General features: G+C 36.6%; 1 protein-coding gene across 7 annotated transcripts; it reads left to right on the forward strand.

Moving 5' to 3' along the window:
- The first annotated feature begins 1,632 nt into the window (after positions 1-1,632).
- On the forward strand, positions 1,633-22,039 carry LOC103026691 (GTPase IMAP family member 7-like). Of its 7 annotated transcripts, none has more exons than XM_049475827.1 (4): positions 1,640-1,733; positions 17,667-17,717; positions 18,134-18,202; positions 20,282-22,039. In XM_049475827.1, the coding sequence occupies exons 1-4, from the start codon at positions 1,706-1,708 to the stop codon at positions 21,190-21,192; spliced, it is 1,059 nt and encodes a 352-aa protein (XP_049331784.1). In that variant the 5' UTR covers positions 1,640-1,705; the 3' UTR covers positions 21,193-22,039. The 7 variants fall into 7 exon arrangements, with proteins under 7 accessions (XP_049331787.1, XP_049331784.1, XP_049331786.1 ...); XM_049475828.1 differs by lacking the exon at positions 1,640-1,733 and adding an exon at positions 8,904-13,644; XM_049475830.1 differs by lacking the exons at positions 17,667-17,717; positions 18,134-18,202 and adding an exon at positions 2,689-2,757 and having other exon boundaries at positions 1,633-1,733.
- The last annotated feature ends 1,302 nt before the right edge of the window (positions 22,040-23,341 follow it).

Below are 23,341 nucleotides of genomic sequence, written 5' to 3' on the forward strand. Positions count from 1 at the left end.
TTAATAAATAGGTAATAAACAAATAAATTGTGAAAGTTCAATTAGCAGGGTAAGAGCACAGTTTTGCTCAAAATATTGCAATTATGCAATTATTGCACACAACATTATGGGTGACAAACCAGAGTTTAAAAGAGGACAAATTGTTGGTGCACATCTTGCTGAAGCATCTGTGACCAAGACAGCAAGTCTTTGTGATGTATCAAGAGTATCCACGGTATCCAGGGTATCCAGGGTAATGTCAGCATACCACCAATCAACCACATCCAACAGGATTAACTGTGGACGCCGTAAGAGGAAGCTGTCTGAAAGGGATGTTCGAATGCTAGCCCGGATTGTATCCAAAAAACATAAAATCACGGCTGCTCAAATCACGGCAGAATTCAATGTGAACCTCAACTCTCCTGTTTCGACCAGAACTGTCCATCTGGAGAATAAATTATTGTGGTCTAAAACCAGGTGTTTCAGTTTCATTGTCAAACCCCTGTATATATTGCAGGAGAATTGTTGCATACCATTCTCTGTCAGAACAAGAAAAGGAACAAACTATTATTAAAATTTTTCAGTTATAAAAAGTTTACAGATATACAATGGCTTGCAAAAATATTTATAACCCTTGAACTTTTTCCACAGTTTGTTACCATACAACCACAAACTTAAGCCCTATCCGGACGGGATTAATTTCTCAGGGGGACATCTGTGAAAAATATTTCACACTTTACTATTATTCAGTGATAAAACTCTTGTATCCGGACTGCAATTGAAAAAACATCTGTACATTGTTTTGGACAAATAGGTATATTATTAAACGTAAGGTGACGAAACTCAGAGATGTGCGTCCGGACAGGACTAACATTACCGGAGGACCACGGAGTTCAGAGAAAAGGAGTAAATAATCCAGCCTGTAATTGTATCAGAGGATGTCTGGGAAAAACACATACATGGTCAAAGCGGACGAGAATAAAATCACAGAGGACCCCCCCAAAAAAATTACCCCAGGACCCCCAGAGAAACTAATCCTGCCTGGACAGGGAGTTAAATGTATTTTATTTAGCTGTTGTGATAGATTAACACAAAGTAGCACATCATTGTGAAGTGGAACAAAAATGATACATCATTTTCTATTAAGTAACTAAGTGACTTTTTTAAGGGTTTCAGAGTAAAGGGTGATGAATACTTTTAAAACCATTTTGCAGGCCACTGTATTATTGAAGCTGATAATGAAACAGCATGAGTGAGGCCCAGTGCACATCAATCTATAGGATCTCAACTGTGAGTCTTATTAACTCAGTCTAATCGTGTATAATAATCAGAGTTATTTTATTTTTATTTCATTTTAAGGGAGATAAAAAGTTTACAGATACAAACAGTAAATGCAATGGTTTATCTGAACTGCAGAGCGATGGACTTCCACTAGGTGTCGCTAAAAGGTAAAACATCGTCTCCCTTTAAAAAAAGCTGAACTTAAAGTCAGATTTAAAAAAGTGCATTATATATATATATATTTTTTGTGTGTGTGTGTGTGTGTGTATTTACATGTTTAAGTATAGTTTACTCGCTGAAATAAAACATTAATAAGTAGAAATGGTATTTCTTCGCTCGGTCAGAACTGCACGGAGCTGTTGGTGGTGGAGCGCATGCGCAGAGCTGAACTTGAATCGAAAGCACCTGGATGTGTTTTTTTCCTGCGTGATCAACAAATGCCCAAATGGCGAATATTCCCCCCAAACTACAAGGTAAATCTCTCTGTATTTCATTAATTAAATACACTACTGTTTATATAGCAGGGCGAGGGTTCCTGTAGCTTTAAAATGGTTCTAAACGGAAACAAACGGATTATTTGTTGGCGCGTGTTGTCGAGAGCCAGTCGTAAACAGTGTGTCCAGTTTTTACTGTTTTTAAAGAATTTAATGACCTGAAAACTTAACGTAAAAGTCACCAATTCTTTTTTTTAATCAAATATACCCTGTTTTGTGTCCTTTTTGACTCATTTCACTCGTTTTTAGTCGAGTACAAGTTTCCTGTTCGTCTGTGCTTCCTGATAGGCCTGCGCTGCCTGCGGTGGTTGATCAGTTTAGCCCAGACATACTTCTGAATATTGATACCAAGTTCAAAATTATATAAAAATTGATACAGATAAAATCAGTGAGCAGCTCATTAATGTTTTTTAGTGAGGGCACTTTTACTAAATCTGGCTGCACCACAAAACAGTTTGTTGTATTTTAATTAGTAATAAGTAACTCACACAAAAAATGAAAGAAACGAACTCCGGAAAATGGATGTGAATAAATAAATTGGATTAATGTTTTTAACACTATTGTAGATTAATTCTCTTCACTGATATTTAATTGTAAATAAAACAAGCCTTGTTTTTACAGTGAGGGCGGAACCGGAGGATGGTCCTAAAAAAGACCTTCATACCCCCACTGGGAAGAGTAATGTTTATAATCTTCTCAGCAAAGCACTCCATAATATTTATTGTATTATCACACAGTGTTCAGATAATTACTCAGCTTTGTCAGAAAACACAAACACACAGCAACTAATTACCCCAAAAAAGATATAATAATTTATGTATCATGAATTATTGTATTAGAAGAAGCATCGAGACAGACATTTGTGCATTCAATCTGACCAAGGTTCAAATTTTGTATGTACTCCAGTGTTGTGTCTTCTCCCTTTCTCTCTTAGATGAATCTAGTGAATATGCTCCTGGGAAGCTGGTGCGGTGGAGCAGCAGTGACATTGACCATCCAAACAGTAAGTCACAACAGAATATTATATTGTTTATTTTACATTAACTTTATACTGTTAATAGGCCATTCCACCGAATCTGTGCCAATTCATGTTCCCAGGAAATTACTTGCATAAATGTGCACACAAAATAACTTTAAAATAAATTTTATTATTAAGCATATTGTCTTGTACATGGACCTAATTGCAAAAGTTAGATATACAATTAAATTTGTTTCCTGTCCTCACTCTCTAACTACAAGCCTTACCATGAAATATAAAGAAAAAATCATTTTTGCATTGTTGTGCGAGTCCAAATCCCATCTAAGCTTTAAAAAAATATTTTTTAATATTAAATCCATAGTGTTTAAGTTTAAATACACATTTTAGTTGTGTCCCTGGGTTTTCACTTAGTCCTGTTACCGTACAACACTACCCCATCTGAAACATCTGGAACATTCCATAATCACATCTACAACAGAAAGTTACATCAGCTGGTTCTTCTGAAGATCATGGGAAGACCAAGATTAAGTACCTTAATTAGTTTTTCTGCGTATTTGATTTTATTGTAACTATGACTGAGGAGGTCAATCTCAACACTTACTCCTGTTACCTGAAATAATTCTTAGATCTTATTTGTTTATTTTTAAAAAACAAATTTTTGGAAAATTACTAGAATGTGCTCAGTGTCCTCATGCTGTTAGCATAGCTGCCATTTAGCTATTTTTCATATTTTTGCTAATTCTATGCTAAAAACTCATTCCTGTTACTTTAATTCCTGTTACTCAAAACATATAAAGTAAGAGGAATGAGTGCCGTTAACAGAAGTGATTTTTTTTGTCATGAATGTTATTTGAACATGCAGTCAACCGTTTCTTTAAACTAAAGACTTTCTTGAGTGAAAATCATAGAAATTAGTGAACTTGCTTTTAAACATGCTTTTTTAAATGAGTTTTGTAACCATCTTTGGCTTCGAAACCTTGGAAAAAAAATTAGGCAAAGCTGCCTGAGTTTACCCAGTACATGTTTTGAATAGTTAAATATGTGTTATTAGATTCAGAGTTGACAAAATAAAAATAAATAAGTTTAATTTGGAAGAGTTACAACAAGCAAATGGCACCCATTCAGTGAAATGGCCCTACAGTATTATAACCACCTCTTTGTTTATACACTCATTATTCATTTTGTAATTTTATAATAACAGACTGTAGTCCTTGTTTCTACTTCTCTGCATACTTTATTATCCTCATTCAACAAGTCTCAAGACCCCCACAGAAAAGTCATTATTTGGGTGTAGGTTATTCTCAGCACTGCAGAGACACTGGCATGCTGATGGTGTATGAGGTGTTAGTTTGTGTTAGTAATTTGTGTTAGGGCTGGGCGATATGGATTAAAAACTATATCTATATTTTTTTCTGAATTGCGATATACAATATATATCTCAATATTATTTTATCCCATAAAATAATATCAAAAAGATACTTTTCAGACAAAGTTACATGTTCCAAATTATATATTGGTACTTTTATAATTCAGTGCTGTATCCTGTATATTACAGTAGCCTAGCAGTTCTAGCAGCATTTTATATAATCGACAACTGAAAGTCATTTCAAATTATACTAATTATAAACACATATATAAATATATTATTTATTATATATATGTATTGAACAATTCCTCAAATGAAATCTGTTTTTCCAAGTAGCTTAAAAACAAGGGATATATTTAAAAAATTGGAAAAAGAGCATCTAAAGTGCTTAAGAAAAAGTAAATAAAAAGTGCAGTTTTCTGTAAATCTGGGCTGAAACGGTGTCAGGTCTATTCTCTTACCCGTGTGAAGGAGCTGATTGGTCAGTTCAGGTTAGAGTGAGTGTGTCTGCTCTAAAGATCAGTGTTTAGTTCAGTGGTGATGTTACAGAACACGAGACATGCTGCTCTTTGGCTGAAAAGTCGGGTTCTGCCGTCACTGTGTGTTTTTATAGAGAACAGTGTCTGAATGAGCTTCATATCTCTCCTCTGTGCGCGCCACACTTTATTTAGAACGCAGGCAATTGGTCTTTGAGCACTGCAAAACCTCCGTCAACGGCTAGTAAAGTTCAAAATAAACCCTGTCGAAGTGAACTAGTTCTCAATAGTGGAGCAGGTCCGCCTATTACTGACTCGCTGAATCCAAACCATCTGGAAATGAGCTGTAACTTTAGGTTTCTCTGTCGCCTCTGTTTAGTGAGTGAGGGAGGCGGGGCTAGGTGAAGCTGCACAGAGAGACAGCGTTAGAACCGACGGGGCTCACTTAATTGCGGCGTAGTCTACATCGATATACACGATATTGGCTCGTCTTATATCGCATATGAAAATATGTCGATATTTTTCAAATCTCAAAATATCGCCCAGTCCTAATTTGTGTTAGTATGAGCTAGCCGTGTCCTATATGAAAACTGGATAATGGGTGTAGAAACAAGGATGTGCTCATAATATTGTGACTTGATTGTGCATAGCGATAGAATTGTACCTATCTGAGGTGCCTGTGTTGTGTTTAGAAGGATGGGCAATAAACACCCAAAACAGTCCAAGAAATGGGTTTACATTCATTTTTACTATATGAACTCAAACCCTAAAAATTGTACATTTTAAATGCATTTTAGGTAATCGATTTTTTTTTACACTAAACACAAATTACAAAACTTTCCTTGCATCAAAGAAGGAGTGTTGTGTGATGTCATGGTGTTAAAAATCAGATGGTAATCATATTTAAAATACAAATTAGAAGGAGGGTCTACACTTTTCAAACAGCAGCTCACTCTGCCAGACATATTCTCTTTAGGCCTGATCTGTGTTTAGTTGTACAGGGACAATTTAACGGAAAATCAACAAGAATTGTTAGGTATGGTTGTGGGCTGCCATGAGCCATCAGAAGAACTTTAGTGCTCCTCAGCATAGATTCTTCTGTCTTTGGAATTGTACAGAAAAGATGAAAATGAGTATTTCCTCAGCTGATGGTTTGATGGTGGTGCGGATTGAACTGACACATGGAGACAGTCAACAGCTTAAGTCAAAGTTTCTTCCCATTCACCAGATGTTTAGGAGATATGTCTAGGGATATTTTTGACTGACATCAAATAGTTTTGGATGAATGAGGTTCCAACCCTCCACAACCGAGCTGCACTAAGCAATGTTCACACAGCACATAAAAGTGGACCAAATCCAATCTTTTACACAATTGTTTGTGTGGCAGTGTGAACAGCAGAAATACATTCTGACATATTCTATTGCGATTTGGATCACTGTAATGTGTGATATTGAAATCCGATGTGTATCCAATTTGCAGCAATGCAACACTTTCTGAACAGCCTGATTTTACGTCATGAAGAAGGGAAAATGGACATGAATAGATGTAAAAATGCACAACAGCAGTGAATAAGGGTTTCAGTGGTGGGATAATGAGGCAACAGAGCTCATAAATATTTGAACTGATGTCTCTGTTCCCATTATATTAGAAGACCTGTGTTGCAGGGCAGCACGGTGGCGCAGTGGGTAGCACTTCCACCCCACAACAAGACGGCCTGGGTTCGATTCCCGGCTGGGGGCGACCCGGGTCTTTCTGTGTGGAGTTTGCACGGTCTCCCTGTGTCTGCGTGGGTTTCCTCTGGGTGCTCTGGTTTCCTCCCACAGTCCAGGCACGTTCAGGCTAATTGGATGTAAGATACAAATTGCCCCCTAGGTGTGAGTGTGTGAATGAATGTGTCTGTGTGTCTGTCTGTGTCTGTTTGCCCTGCGATGGATTGGCGGCCTGTCCAGGGTGAATCCTGCCTTCCGCCCAGCAAACCCCCCCCCCCGCAACCCTTAATGGATAAAGCGGTTGATAATGACTTGACTTGACTTGACCTGTGTTGCAACTGCTCCCTGCAAGGCAGATGAAATCTCCCGGAATCTAGAATGAGTGGCCTGAGAGTAAATACAAACGCGCACGCAGGCGACACAAAAAAAAACAAATGCCTGTGGGAAACAGAGGGAGAGAAAGGCACTCCCCTCTTGTGCATATTCATAAAGTGCATGCAAAACAGAGAAGATTCTGATTGGTCTGTTCTCTGCAAAGAATCTGTGAGTCAGTCAATCAGTTTTTAGTGTGGGCGGGCAGTGTTTTTACCCCTCCTGGATGGGATGGGTTCAGTAAGAGAAGGAGCATCATGGCTCCCATCAAAACTCATTTCACCTCTGACTACTTTAAAGTACATCCATGCCTGGTGAAAGTAAAAAACAATTAAAGTCTTACCTGCTGTACAGTTTGTAATAATGATTTTAGCATTGACCACAGGGGACTAAATGATTGCTAAAGGCATGCTAAATTGAGTTAATGTGGGTCAAGTCCAGGTCTGGGGGTACCGCCCTAAATAAAATGTTTGCAACTTGGGATGTCTGTTAGTGTTCTTAATGAAATGGCCAAACATGGCCACACACAGACATACATCAAGTTGTAAGCATAGAATTAAATCTGTGAGATCGGGCATCACTGTCTGTATCTGCTCATCATATGAACTTACTTTACAGGGCCTTATGCAATGACTCAACTCTGTAACTATATCACAGTCTTTTGCTTCTCTTCCTAACAGTCTTGTCTGTTTTTCAATTTTTTAACAGTGTCTCTGAGGACAATGGTGTTGGTGGGGAAGACAGGCACAGGAAAGAGCTCCTCTGGAAACACCATCCTTGGCCGAAATGCTTTCAAATCTGCCACAAGCAGCACCTCCGTCACAGGAGAGTGCAGGAAGGAGGCTGGAGAGGTGGCTGGGAGAAAGATTATAATAGTGGACACTCCAGGTCTGTTTGATACAGATCTCTCTGAAGAAGAACTGAAGGAAGAGCTCAGTAAGTGCATTAACATGACGTCTCCAGGACCCCACGCCATCATCTTGACCATAGAGCTCGGACCCTTCACCAAAGAGGATCTCCAAACTGTGAAGAAGATCAGAAATGTTTTTGGAAAGGAAGCAGACAAATACACCATCATCCTCTTCACTCACGGAGATGAACTGAAAGGTGGTATGGGTATTGATGGGTATGTCAAACGACGTGGCAATGAGGAACTCCGTCAGGTCATCCAGCAGTGTGGTAGGAGGTACCACGTCTTTGACAACACCAAAATGAACGATCGCTTACAGGTTGTGGATTTCTTAGACAAAGTGGAGGAGATGGTGGTCCGTAATGGAGGCGAGTGCTACACTAACAGTGTGTATCAGGATGTTGAAAAAAGGCTTAGAGAAAAGGAAGAAGAATTACAGAAACATCACAAGAAGAATCTGGAGGAGCAGAAGTTGAAGCTGGAATCCAAGTTCAGTGAGGAAAAGAGGAAACTAGAAGATCTGAAAGTATCTGGGGAGGAAAAAGAGAGGAAAAGTAAAGAACTGGAACTTTTAGAAGAACGGAAGAAAAGGGTTATGACTGAGTATGAACGGTATTATGATGAGAAGATCACAGAAAGCAGACAAGAGGCAGAACAAACAGTGTTTCCTGAGACTGTTCTCAAGGAAATGGCAAATCTCAGCATCTGAGTTTGTATTGTATATAGAGGCCTTATGTAAAGGGGATTACTGTAAATCAGGGGTGTCCAAACTACGGCCCGCGGCCATTTGCGGCCCGTTTCCTTTTTGTGGAGCGGCCCACGAGGTATTTTAGAAATAGAATGAACGTTGGCCCGCTGTTAAGCAGGTTTTTATAATGTGAACGTTATAAAGTTTGAACGCTAGGTGTCAGAAACGTGCCAAAGAGTCTAAAAACGGAGAGGGTGCGCATTTTTAGCGCAGAAAAACGGGGCAAAAGTGTCTAAAAGCGGAGAGAGTGCGCATTTCTAGTAGGGGTGGGAATCGATTACTATCTCACGATTCGATTCGATTCCGATTTTGGGGGCCACGATTCGATTCAAAATCGATTTTTGATTCAAAACGATTTGAATTATAAAAATTTCTGCTTCTGGCTTATGAATCTTATTAAAAAAAAACCCTCCATAATATACACTGGTCCTGGAGAAGGTAATGTGTTACAAAAACAATAAAATGTGCAGGAATGTGACAGAGGAATCACTGGGATATCACAATGACGTTAATGAACAATAAATAAATAATAAATAACACTGCTTTATTACCAGGCTACTAGCGGTGGTGTGTAGGTGACGCTGCTGGGCTGATGTGATGATAGCAGTGGAGCGCTAAAGTTCAGGAGGTGATTAACTAGTAAATTTAAGGTCGTTGTATTTCTTCAGAAAGGGGGCAGGAGGTGGAGAAATTAATTCATATTGTCCATTCCTTAATTCCTCTGTGATGAGGAGCTGAAATTAGCTCTGATTAGCTTATTGTTATTTTTCCGTTCCGCCTTAAATGCTGCAGCCCGCAGCCACCTGTAGCGTTATTTAAGGTGGAACTGGAAAGTTAGCTAGTTAGCTAGCTAACAGTTACTGAAACTAACTACTAGCGATCTTTTTTATGCTTGTTATGAAGCATTCTGCCATAAAACATTGAAACTACACGTTAATCTAAGGTAATATAGTGCTTGTTCTGCCATCTTACCGGTGATTCTCAAACACCTACGCTCTGTGTGTGTCTGGAAGATCTCCAAAGGGACAAGCGCTATCCCCAGGGTTGCCAGGTCCAACAAAAATACCCAGCCCCAAATCAGTCTAAAACCCGCCCCTCAGAATCGATTTTGGGACATTTTAAATCGATTCTGAATCGTAGTAAATGAGAATCAAGATTCTTATGTGAATCGATTTTTTGGCACACCTCTAATTTCTAGCGCAGAAAAACGGGACGGAGAGTCTAAAAGCGGAGAGAGTGCGCATTTCTAGCGCAGAAAAACGGGGCAAAAGTGTCTAAAAGCGGAGAGAGTGCGCATTTCTAGCGCAGAAAAACGGGACGGAGAGTCTAAAAGCGGAGAGAGTGCGCATTTCTAGCGCAGAAAAACGGGGTAGAAGAGTTTAAAAGCGGAGAGGGTGCACATTTCTATAGCAAAAAAAAACGGGGCAAAAGAGTCTAAAAGTTGCCTTAATTAAGGAGTTTATTATTACGAGAAAAATCTTAGTTTACACAACACTGTCAAAGATAAAGATAGTAAGTCAAGTAAAATGGTGTGTAAATGAAATAATCAGGAAAAAGAATATTATTTAAAGTGGTATATTTCATTTTATTACAGAGTCTGTGGCCCGTGATATTTCTCTTTCTGGCCCCCAACAAAAAAAGTTTGGACACCCCTGCTGTAAATCATTGTAATTTGTGGTGTCATGACATTGTAATAAATCTGAAAATGCAAGACAAACTTACTGTAAATCAGGGGTGTCCAAACTACGGCCCGCGGCCATTTGCGGCCCGTTTCCTTTTTGTGGAGCGGCCCACGAGGTATTTTAGAAATAGAATGAACGTTGGCCCGCTGTTAAGCAGGTTTTTATAATGTGAACGTTATAAAGTTTGAACGCTAGGTGTCAGAAACGTGCCAAAGAGTCTAAAAGCGGAGAGGGTGCGCATTTTTAGCGCAGAAAAACGGGGCAAAAGTGTCTAAAAGCGGAGAGAGTGCGCATTTCTAGCGCAGAAAAACGGGACGGAGAGTCTAAAAGCGGAGAGAGTGCGCATTTCTAGCGCAGAAAAACGGGGCAAAGAGTCTAAAAACGGAGAGAGTGCGCATTTCTAGCGCAGAAAAACGGGGCAAAAGTGTCTAAAAGCGGAGAGAGTGCGCATTTCTAGCGCAGAAAAACGGGACGGAGAGTCTAAAAGCGGAGAGAGTGCGCATTTCTAGCGCAGAAAAACGGGGTAGAAGAGTTTAAAAGCGGAGAGGGTGCACATTTCTATAGCAAAAAAAAACGGGGCAAAAGAGTCTAAAAGTTGCCTTAATTAAGGAGTTTATTATTACGAGAAAAATCTTAGTTTACACAACACTGTCAAAGATAAAGATAGTAAGTCAAGTAAAATGGTGTGTAAATGAAATAATCAGGAAAAAGAATATTATTTAAAGTGGTATATTTCATTTTATTACAGAGTCTGTGGCCCGTGATATTTCTCTTTCTGGCCCCCAACAAAAAAAGTTTGGACACCCCTGCTGTAAATCATTGTAATTTGTGGTGTCATGACATTGTAATAAATCTGAAAATGCAAGACAAACTTTAAGAAAAATTCTTCCATAGATGTGAAGAAACTGAGTAAATGGAAGCTAGACCCAATTAAGACCAGTCAAAACAATGTGCTTCATGTAATATGACAATTGCTTAGCAACCTATATAATGTATTAATTGCTGAAGACATGCCTAATACTGGCTTTTCTGAAACTTCAACTGAGAAAAACATACACAACAGTAAAACTCACTTTCTCGAAGCCCTTAAAACAGACATAGAAGGCTTGTAAAGAACATTACACAGAAGAATATCTGAGACCTCGTTAGCTGTGGAGGTGTTAAAGGATCTGCAGTCTTTTTCACTGTTGAATTCAGTGAAAGTTAATTTTGCAGCCATTTACTTTATCTTTACAATTAAAGTGAGTTTAGCTCATTACAAGGAGTAAGGTCTCTCAGTGCACACAGTCTCATGAACAGGTCTAAACCTGGTTGCCTTTAATATATTTAAAGCTCTTAGTTCCAACAAATATTAGTCTGAATGGGCTAAAAACATTTATTTTTTTTCTATATATTTTTATCATATATAGATAACATATTTTTTATTTAAAGGTGTGCAGTTAAAGTAGATTGCTCAACCTTATATGACGGTATACTGTGGTTAAGTAAATTTACTCATCGAATAATAATCAAAAGGAGAATGCTTTCATAAAAAAATAAAAAAAACAGTCCTGCTTCTTTAGTGTTTTGTACTTTCATTTTAGCAACTTAATGCAGTGTGAAATAATATGTTTTGTTAATACGAGTTTTGTATAATGTGTTATTTTAGAATAAATAAATATTCAGTATATATTTTGCGTAATTAAAATGTTATCCAGTTGTACTTAATGAGATCTGTATGTATCTCTATGCAACTATTGGTAGAACTTTTATATGTGCTGTATTTCCTTTTTTACAGGCCTCTTTTTCAAAGTTGTTATGAAGTTATTTAATCAGTATTTTGTGGACTATCTGACATATTTGTGTGGGTTCATAGGGGCCGACTATTGTACCTTTACAAGACAAAAAGCCATGGCTCCTGTTTTAAGATAATGAAACTTGTCTGTAATGCACAGACAAGAAGACTAATATTTTATTATGAAATCTATGTAACAAATAAATTCAGTTAACTTAAATATTTAATAGTTCTTTTATTTCAATACAGTTGAAAGCATGTATGTAATATTTTATATTGACCTTTTTATTTTATAAACCATCCCTAAACAGTCCAAAACATGATTAAAATGTGTTCTAAATCACATTATATTAATAAAGAATTAGCTGTTACTTCTTACTTTTTTCCAGTGCAGTGGGTGGGGCTAAGTTATCTGTATGAAAATTAACTGTCTACTGGATATGACAGTGTAAATATTGGGTCTTTAATGGGTTTTAGATGATATATATATTTTTTTCAATAAAAAAAGAAAGAGTCACAAGTGATCAAGTGATCACTTCTAACCAATGGAGATTAAGCTCTGTCGTCATCAGGGCGTCTCTCCGTTTCCGGCCCCAGGCTGGAGCTACGTCACTTCCTGCCCCAGCTGGAGCTCACCCAGCCGTCTTCTTGTTTGGAAGGGAAAAGCTAGGAGCCTGTACACACACTCACACGCACATACACAGCAAGCCCCCCTTTCTCTCCACACAAACACCAGTTGACCAATCCTGCCTTAGAGCAAGGGTAGGACCGCCTATCTAATTAACCTACAAATGCAGAAATTAATAAATAAATCAATGCAGAAATATGGTAATACATAAATTAATACATGAAGAAATGTGGAAATAAATGAATAAATTGCAGAAATATGTAAATAAATAAATGTAGAAACAAACAAATAATTAAATGCAGAAACACCCCCCAAATAAAGGTCCATGCATGGAAATATGGAAATAGATTCTTGAAATCATTTTAAGTGTGTACTATTTCGTGATAAAATGTTTTTTATTAATTAATTTTCTTATCTATACAATTATTTATGCATCTATTTATTTGATTATATATTTATTATTTATTTGTGCATTTATTTGACATTTTTTGTCCTCCGTAATAAACTTGTAAGTTACTTTTGAGATTAGTTATCCAAGTTATCCATAAAGTAAAGTTACTTTTTAAAGGAGCAATCAGTAATCAGATTACTTTTCCATAGTAACTATGCCACCACTGGTTACAGCATATATAGTGTGCTAAAACGTTCTATTCCTTCACAGTTCAGATGTTAAAGCTGAAAAAAGAACAGCATGAGTGAGGCACGATGTACAGCAATATTTAAGAACCCAATTGTCAGTCTTAATAAAAACAGCCTAATCTTAAAGGATAGTTAAGAGGTGGCAAATGATAAAACACATTGTCACACATATAATTACAAAAATGCCATAATAGGAACATAGAAAGGAAATGCAATCAACATTTTAAAATAAATATATATACATAATATAGTCATAGTAATAAAAAAAAAAGTTATATTGCAGGATAATTGTTGCATATTGTTGTCTGCCTAAACAAAAAAGGAGCAGACAAATAATTTTTTATTTAATGGAGATTAGAAATATACAGATATATAGACATATACAGTAAATGCAGTGGTTTATCTGAACTGCAGAGCGGTAAACTACCACTATGTGTCGCTGAAACATCGTCTCTCTTGAAAAGTTCTGAAATTAAAGTTACTTTAAATAAGGGGGGAGGGGGGCGCATGCGCAGAGCTGAACTTGAATCGAAAGTACCTGGATGCGTTTTGTTCCTGCGTGATCAACAAATGCCCAAATGGCGAATATTCCCCCCAAACTACAAGGTAAATCTCTCTGTATTTTATAAACTAAATACGCTACTGTTTATATAGCAGGGCGAGGGTTCCTGTAGCTTTAAAATATTTCTAAACGGAACAACACGGATTATTTGTTGGCGCGTGTTGTCGAGAGCCAGTCGTAAACAGTGTGTCCAGTTTTTACTGTTTTTATAGAATTTAATGAGCTGAAAACTTAGCGTGAAGCTCAGTCATTATTTTTTATCAAATATACTCTGTTGTTGTGTCCTTTTTGACTCATTTCACTCGTTTTTAGTCGAGTACAAGTTTCCTGTACCTCTGTGCTTCCTGATAAGCCTGCGCTGCCTGCGGTGGGTGATCAGTTTAGCTCATAAGAGCCCAGACTTCTGAACAGGGCCGCTGCTAAGGTTTTGGAGGCCCTAAGCATAACTGGTCAGGGAGGGCCCCCCCCCCCCCCCCAAAAAAAAAAAAAAAACACAAAAAAAAACACACACACACACAAACACAAAAGGTTTAAGCAAAATTTTACTATTTATTAAAATTACACATGTAACTGTGAATATTTACAACGTTATAAGTAAGGCCAATAACAGTGAAGAACAGCACAAGAGTACTATTTATAATGTATAAATAATAAATGAAACGATGCATGTCTATTTTAAGCAGTGGACACGTCATTTACACATGCCAGCCTTAAAGGTTATGAAATTATCGTTTATATTCGTGGTGTATTTATATCAGCCTGTCAAAATAGGAGCTCCTATTAGCTCCTATTTTTTATTTTATATAAAGCTCTGATGTGATAATCACAATGTTGCTAAGTAACCAATTATTATTGTTCATTACAGCGAACGAAATAGCGAAAACTGAAAGTGAAAAAAACATTTGTGTTAACTGAATCTAATAAAAAAGGTAATTAAAAGGAAAAAAACATAACTATCTGGAACTGTATTTTGTGTTTATAAAACTAACTAAAACGAACTGAAATTACAGATAGAATACCCTCATTTTCGTGTTTAATTTATTTATAAGCGCTGTTGTACAGCGGAGTTGTACAGCGGGAGTTGTTGTGCCGAGCGCGCGGCACCTCGTGGTCCTTTAGTTCTTGTGTAAAGCGCTCGCGCTAGCAAGCCCACCCTAAAAACTTACTGAACAGAAAAAATCAAAACAAAATAAAATTAAACTATAATAAAAATGAAAAATGTAATCACGTAGCTCTGGGCGCACGTGAACGCCTCCGCGTTTGACTTGCAGCATTGTGTGTAGCTGTTCTTAAAAAACATTTAAATTAAAAAATAGTTCTATGCTTTTATGTTTCAGTGTTAATTAACATAATTCTGATTATATTTCGCGCATTCAATCAGCCCGAAAACAGACAGTTTATGGGGCGGATCGGGTCCGGCTCAGTTCATGGTTTGGGCTTGGGCAGAACGTGCACGGGCTCCGGCTGGATCGGGTCGGATTTTTTGCCCGATCTAAGCTCTATTCCCTTTTGGTGAAGCTGTTATATTAATACCATTTTAACGGGCATTAAATTGTTGTTTTTGTCCATTATTTTGTTTTGTTTATATATACATATTTCCTTTGAGTGTGGCTTGGTTTGTTTAATTTCATCCCAAGATGCGTTTTTCCGTTTTTTCCGTTTTTTTCAGTATTAAAAGTTTTAGTAATTTTCTTTGGTTCTGTGGAGAATTTCGTTTTGTTTTTTTGAAATTCGTTAGATTATATTTTTGTCAACATTTTGGGTTTATTTTCGTTTGTTATTTTTCTAATAATAATAGTAAATGCATAATTGATTTCCTTTTTTTTTGACGGGCGAATAATAAAAAGTAACGCGATAGTTACTTTTACTGGTAACTAATTACTTTTATAGTGGAGTAACTCCGTTAGTAACTCAGTTACTTTTTTGGAGAAGTAACGAATAACTATAACTAATTACTTTTTCAAAGTAACGTGCCCAACACTGCCATTTAGTAGCAACTTCGCGCGGTGAACTTGTCTCCTGCCAAACTCAAGTAGCGTTGCTACTTTAGTTAGGACTAAGGTTGCCAGATAAGTTACGATTTTTCATCCTATTTATTTTATTTTAAGTTTTTAACTTACACAAATATTGCACTGGACAAGTTTTTGTATAGAATGGCCACATACACTTTAAAAATGGTTAAACATGCGCAAGATTTAGCGCCTCCATGCATTTTTTGATTATTTATTTGACTGGAAAATGTCACATCTGGCAACAACCAACAGAGCAAACCGAGCCGTGCCATTTCAGGCAATAGGGGTGGGGGCATTATATTATGCACAAAAATAATAACGTGCCGCTTTTAAGTAGTAGAGTAGGTGCCCCATGCAATGTTTAAAGACAAAAAAGATGAGCGTATCATAAATAATTCACATTGGGTTTTAAATTTAATAATGTCATAACTTCAACACATTTCATTCTCAGTCAATTTGGCTCCCTGCAACTGCAAAATGGTTGAGGCCTAACGCTGGCTGCGTTGTCTGCGTATGCAGAGCGGCGGCCCTGCTTCTGAATATTTATACCAAGTTCAAAATTCTATCTAATAAATTCAGTAAGCAGCTCATTGATGTTTTTCTTACTGTAGTCACAAGATCCTGATCCTGATGTATATTTTACATGTTATTATTTACTATTTTATTAAATAATGCAATAACTTGTAAATCTCAATTTATAAAGTTATTTAATTAACAATAGAGCACAGAAACAGTGTTAATTTTGACAACACATTTTGATTTAGTTTTAGTTATAGTCTTGTGACTAGTTTTAGTCATAATTTAGTCATATGAAATGTTTTTAGTTTTAGTCGACTAAATATCACAAGACTATAGTCGACTAAAACTTCAATTTAAATGTTGTTTCTTCAGTTCCCTTGAATTATTAACTATACACTTATAAAAAATAAACATTTATTAACCAGTTGTGTAATAGCATTATATTGTGTTTAAATGTCAAATATATTTATATTTATATATGATTAAACATATATTATTATTGTGTGACTGTAAATATTTTAAATTTAAACTTTTATTATAGAAATCAGGTTATAATTAAATGTATGGAAAGTAAAAGGCTTACTTGGAATGGTTAAATAGTTTGAACAGAGCTGTAGAAACATTCACACACTGTCCTGTAGAGATGCTCTCAGGATGTTTAAGTGAGACACTTATGAGAAAGAAAAACTATTTTACACAGACATCTGGGTTCATAGATTCACTTATTTTATCGTTATATTTTCGCTACATATTTTTTTCTATTTCTACTGACCTGTTGCTGCTGTCATCACTAGCCAAATGTTTTTTCTACTGTGGGCGTAAACAGATCTGATCTTAATGAGTGAGTTCTTCCTAACTTGTTCCTACCTTTCACAAAACTAAATCATTCTGATTGGATGACTACCCCGCTTGTCCCACCTCTCTCTACATACGCTAAAGTAGCAGTGATTGGATCTCTTCCTAACTTGTCCCTACCTTTCACAAAACTAAATCAGTTCTGATTGGATGTCGTCCCTGCCAAACATTGTCGTCCGGTTTTTATTCATGCTGGAAAAATAAGTTGTAATAAAAAGAAACAGCTGGAGGGGTGATTAGCCGGGTATAAAAAGATAATTTCAAAATTCAATTTTCAAAAATGTGCAGAGGTTCACCAATCTGCCAGAAACTGCATCTTTAAATTTCAGAAAATGTTCCTTAATGTAAAATTGCAAAACGTTTGTATGTTCCATCATCTACGGTTTATAATATCTAATAGAACAGATATAGAAAAGATTTAAAGAGATCTTCAGGTCTTGGGTGCACCAATTTTACTTAAATTCCTTTTTAGTGTTGTGTGTAAAATCCCTTTACTATATCTGGTTGTACCACAGATCTGTTTGTTGTGCCTTAACTAGTTGTATCTAACTCACACACAAATTAAATAAACTCCTGAAAGTGGGTGTAACTAAATAAGGGGAATTTATATTTTTAACACTAAGGAGATTCATTCTGTTGACTGATATTTAATTGTAAATAAAACAAGTCTTGTTTTACAGTGAGGACGGAACCGGAGGGTGGTCCTGAAAAAGACCTTTATACCCACATTGGTAAGAGTAATGTTGTTTGTAATATTCTCAAACATTCCATAATATTTATTGCATTATCACACTGTGTTCAGAGAATTACACTGGTTTGTCAGAAAACACAAACACACAGCAACTAATTACCCCAAAAAACTTCTAATAATTTATGTATCATGAATTATTGTATTAGAAGAAGCATTGTGACAGCACACTTGTGCATTTAATCTGACCAAGGTTCAAACTTAACACTGAAACTTTTCTCTAGGGTTGTTCATAAGTTATTATCACTTGTCTGGAGACACGTGAATGGGTGAAACATTTTAAAAGTGCACGGTTTTTAAGTGAAACAAATGAGAATGTAATAAGGGGCATCTCTGTTTTTATTTGCTTTTTGTAATACTGTGGACTCCAGTGTTGTGTCTTCTCCCTTTTTCTTTTAGCTGAACATGGCGAATATGCTCCTCGTAAGCTGGTGCGGTCTAGCAGCAGTGAAATTGAACAACCAAACAGTAAGTCACAACAGAATATTATTATAATATTTTAAATTAACTTTATACTGTTAATACTTTCGAGTCACAGTCTTATAACCACCTGTTTTGTCTACACTCATGATTCATTTTGTAGTTCTATAATTACAGACTGTAGTCTTTGTATCCGTTTCTCTGCATACTTTATTATCTTAATTTTACCCTGTTCCTCAACAATGCTCAGCACCACCACAGAGCAGCTATTATTTGGGTGTGTGTTATTCTCAGCACTGCAGTGACGCTGGCATGCTGAAGGTGTATGAGGTGTTAGTGTGTATTGGGCTGGTATGAGCTAGCAGTGCCCTTTATGATATGTGGAGCCTGAAAAACTGGTTAATGGGCGTAGAAACAAGGAAGTGACTTGTTTTGTATTGTGATTTGATTGTGCATAAAGAAAGAATTGTACCTAAGAATTGGGTTTACATTCATTTTCTTTGTATTTTTACACCGTAATAAATGTACATTTTAGGTTATGGATTTTTTTTTACGCTAAATACAAATTACAAATTTTCCTAGCATCAAAGAAAGGAGTGTTGTGTGAGTCAGATGGTAATCATAAGTAAAATAAAAAATATAAGTAGGGTCTACACTTTTCAAACAGGCAGTGAAACAGCAGCTCACTCTGTCAAACACATTCTCTTTAGGCCTGATCTGTGTTTAGGTGTACGGGGACAAATTAAAGGAGAATCGTTCTGCCATCAGAAGAGCTTTAGTGCTCCTCAGCATAAATTCTTCTGTCTTTGGAAAGAATGGAAATCTATTACAGAATTTCCTCAGCTGATGGTTTGATGATGGTGTGGATTGAACTGACACATGGAGACAGTCAGCGGCTTAAGTCAAAGTTTCTTCCCAGTCATCAGATCTCTGTCTAGGAGATATGTCTAGGGATATTTTAGACTGACATCAAATAATTTTGGATGAATGATGTTCCAACCCTGCAGAACAGAGCTGCACTAAGCAATGTTCACACAGCTGGTAAAAGTAGACCATAATCTGATCTTTTACGTCATATGTGACACAGATGAGTCGTTGGTGTGGCAGTGTGAACAGCAGAAAAACAATCTGATATTTTCTATTGCAATTTGGATCACGGTAATATGTGATATTGAAATCAGATATGTATCCAATTTGCAGCAATGCAACACATTCTGAACAGCCTGATTTTACATCATGAAGAAGGGAAAATGGACATGAGTAGATGTTAAAATGCACAACAGCAGTGAATCAGGGTTTCAGTGGTGGGATAATGAGGCAACAGAGCCAACAAGGCCCGCAAATCTCCCAGAATCTAAAACGAGTGGAACAAGAGTGAACACAAATGCTCAATGTTTAAAAATATGAGTGCATTGGTCTGTGGGAGGCGCTGGTAATCAAGGTAAGACGGATAAACATTTCAGAAATGAGGAGCGTTTACAAATATTTTAGATTAAAAAGATAAAATGTCTGTATGTAATATTGCAATTACTCCATTTTGAAAATCGCATTAAAACTGTAATTCAAATTAAACAAGTTAATTGTGAAAATTGCCCATTATTAATATATACAGCTCTGGAAAACTATTTCAAATGATTAATTTTTTTGATTTTACCTAATTGAAAACCTCTGGAATATAATCAAGAGGAAGATGGATTATCACAAGCCATCAAACCAAGCTGAACTGCATGAATTTTTGCCTCAGTAGTGGCATTAAGTTGTTCAAAAGCATTGTGTAAGACTGGTGGAGGAGAACATGCAAAGATACATGAAAACTGTGATTAAAAACCAGGGTTATTCCACCAAATATTGAAGATTCATTGGGGGCCATGACTGGTTTTGTCTTGACTATAAGAGATTTTGCAAAGGGTTTTTTGATGTACCCAAGGATAATCTTTTGCCTTGTCTGTTTTGAGATGTCTTAACAGACATACAGAGTCATAGGCATAGAATTAAGTCTGTGAGATCGGTCATCACTGCCTGTATCAGCATCATATGAACTTTACAGGGCCTTGTGCAATGTCTCAACTCTGTAACTATATCACAGTCTTCTGCCTCTTTTCTGATTTCTTTTTCAATTTTTAACAGTGTCTCTGAGGACAATGGTGTTGGTGGGGAAGACTGGCACAGGAAAGAGCTCCTCTGGAAACACCATCCTTGGCCGAAAGGCTTTCAAATCTGCCACAAGCAGCACCTCCGTCACAGGAGAGTGCAGGAAGGAGGCTGGAGAGGTGTCTGGGAGAAAGATTATAATGGTGGACACTCCAGGTCTGTTTGATACAGATCTCTCTGAAGAAGAACTGAAGGAAGAGCTCAGTAAGTGCATTAACATGACGGCTCCAGGACCCCACGCCATCATCTTGACCATAGAGCTCGGACCCTTCACCAAAGAGGATCTCCAAACTGTGAAGAAGATCAGAAATGTTTTTGGAAAGGAAGCAGACAAATACACCATCATCCTCTTCACTCACGGAGATGAACTGAAAGGTGGTATGGGTATTGATGGGTATGTCAAACGACGTGCCAATGATGAACTCCGTCAGGTCATCCAGCAGTGTGGTAAGAGGTACCACGTCTTTGACAACACTAAAATGAACGACCGCTTACAGGTTGTGGATTTCTTAGACAAAGTGGAGGAGATGGTGGTCCGTAATGGAGGCGAGTGCTACACTAACAGTGTGTATCAGGATGTTGAAAAAAGGCTCAGACAAAAGGAAGAAGAATTACGAAAACATCACAAGAAGAATCTGGAGGAGCAGAAGTTGAAGCTGGAATCCAAGTTCAGAGAGGAAAAGAGGAAACTAGAAAATCTGAAAGTATCTGGGGAGGAAAAAGAGAGGAAAAGTAAAGAGCTGGAACTTTTAGAAGAACGGAAGAAAAGGGTTATGACTGAGTATGAACGGTATTATGATGAGAAGATCACAGAAAGCAGACAAGAGGCAGAACAAACAGTGTTTCCTGAGACTGTTCTCAAGGAAATGGCAAATCTCAGCATCTGAGTTTGTATTGTATATAGAGGCCTTATGTATATATCTATATATATAGAGGGGATTACTGTAAATCATTGTAATTTGTGGTGTCATGACAATGTAATAAATCTGTTTTTAACTTTAAAACAAATTTGAAGGAAAATTCTTCCATAGATGTGAAGAAACTGAGTAAATGGAAGCTAGACCCAATTAAGACCAGTCAAAGCAATGTGCTTCATGTAATATGACAATTGCTTAGCAACCTATGTAATGTATTAATTGCTGTAGACATGCCTACTACTGGCTTTTCTGAAACTTCAACTGAGAAAACATAAACATCAGTAAAACTCACAAATTAAATTACACACAGCAGAATATCTGAGACCTCAACTGTGGAGGTGTTAAAGTCTCTGCAGTCTTTTTTACTGTTGAATTTAGTGAAATTTATTTTACAGCCATTTACTGCAACATCTACGCTTATTTTTACAATTGAGTTTAACTCATGACATGGAGTAAGGCATGTTAGTGCACACAGTGTCAGGAGCCGATCCAAACCTGGTAGATAATTGCCTTTCATACATTTAAAGCTCTTAGTTTTAAGGGGTAAAACGTTTTAATTTTTTTCTATTTATTTTCATCATATATATATATAGATAACATATTTTGACTGGAAATGTATGCAGTTAAAGTAGATTGCTCAATCTTATATGACGGTATACTGTGGTTTAAAAAAAAACTTTTCCTGCTTCTTTAGTGTTTTGTTCTTTCATTTTTAGCAACTTAATGCAGTTTAAAAGAATATGTTTTGTTTATGAGTTCTGTCCTATTGTATAATGTGCTATTTTTGAGTAAATAAATATTCAGTATTTTATCTTAATCAATGTTTTGCGTGATCAAAATGTTATCCAGTTTTACTTTATGAGATCTGTATGTATCTATTGTTACATGTTACATGTATGTAACTATTGGTAGGTTTTAAGGCCTCTCTTTCGGAGTTCTTATGAGGACTGTACATTTAATTAGTATTTTGTGGACTATCTGGCATATTTGTGTGGGTTCACAGGGGCTGACTATTGTACCTTTACAAGACAAAAAGGCCATGGCTCCTGTTTTAAGATAATGAAACAAGATACAACATGAACCCGAAGTTAATTTAACCTTTCAGACCTGAATGAACTCCATTGATGGGGAAAAATGTTTTTCTTCGGTCTGTAATGCACAGAAAAGAAGATTTTAATATTTTATTATGAAATCTATGTAACAAAAAAAATCAGTTAACTTAAAGATTGAATCTTTTTTTTTTCATATTTTATATTTCATATTGACCTTTTTATTTTATCAAATACATCCCTAAACAGTACCAAAAACATGATTAAAAGGGGTTCTAAATCACATTATATTAGTAAAGAATTAGCTGTTACTTTGACTTTTTTCCATTGGGTGGGGCTAAGTTACTGTTTCACTGGTGGACAACAGCTCTCAAATAATGTTATGTGCAACAGAGAATTTTATGATAATGAAAATAAATTATGTCCATTGTAATGAATGCAGGGTCTGAAAGGGTTAACTTAATCTTTCAGTTGTTTTGAACACATTTTAATATGTCTAAATCCCTTCTCCATAAAACCATACAATTCTATTTTACATTCTAAAATAACTATTAAAAATAAAAGAGACCTTGAATCCGCTCTGACTTTGGCGGATTGGTATTTTAACGGCGCAGCTACCCAGACATGTCCAACACTTTTCAGCAGAGGAAACTGACCTGCTCGTTTACGCTGTGAAGGTGCAGAGCAGATCATTTAGGAGAACAGCAGGAATTCACCAAAAGCTACAAGGTGAAGCTGCCGTGAGGGTTTTGGAATCCAAAGTAATTTTGTATTATTATTTTCAATTATATTTCATGGACTCCATGCAGACTTATTAAAGGCATTCTTTATTTAACATAAAATCCCATCAACAAATCAAACAATGAATAGAGAAAATATCAAATGTTGCAGATCTGTTGATAAACGTCTGACTGTTAGCGTCTGTCTAGGTTGTTTTCGGAGCACCTGTGTTTTCTGTTGCCAAGATGGCAATACACCAAAAATCTACCTAAACACACCTCACTATCAGACACTGACATGAGGTTTGTTTTCCTTTTTCATTAAGCTATTAACTACTGTAGGTTTCACTG

Source organism: Astyanax mexicanus, chromosome 3 (genome assembly GCF_023375975.1).
Source record: "Astyanax mexicanus isolate ESR-SI-001 chromosome 3, AstMex3_surface, whole genome shotgun sequence".
Lineage (NCBI taxonomy): Eukaryota > Metazoa > Chordata > Actinopteri > Characiformes > Acestrorhamphidae > Astyanax > Astyanax mexicanus.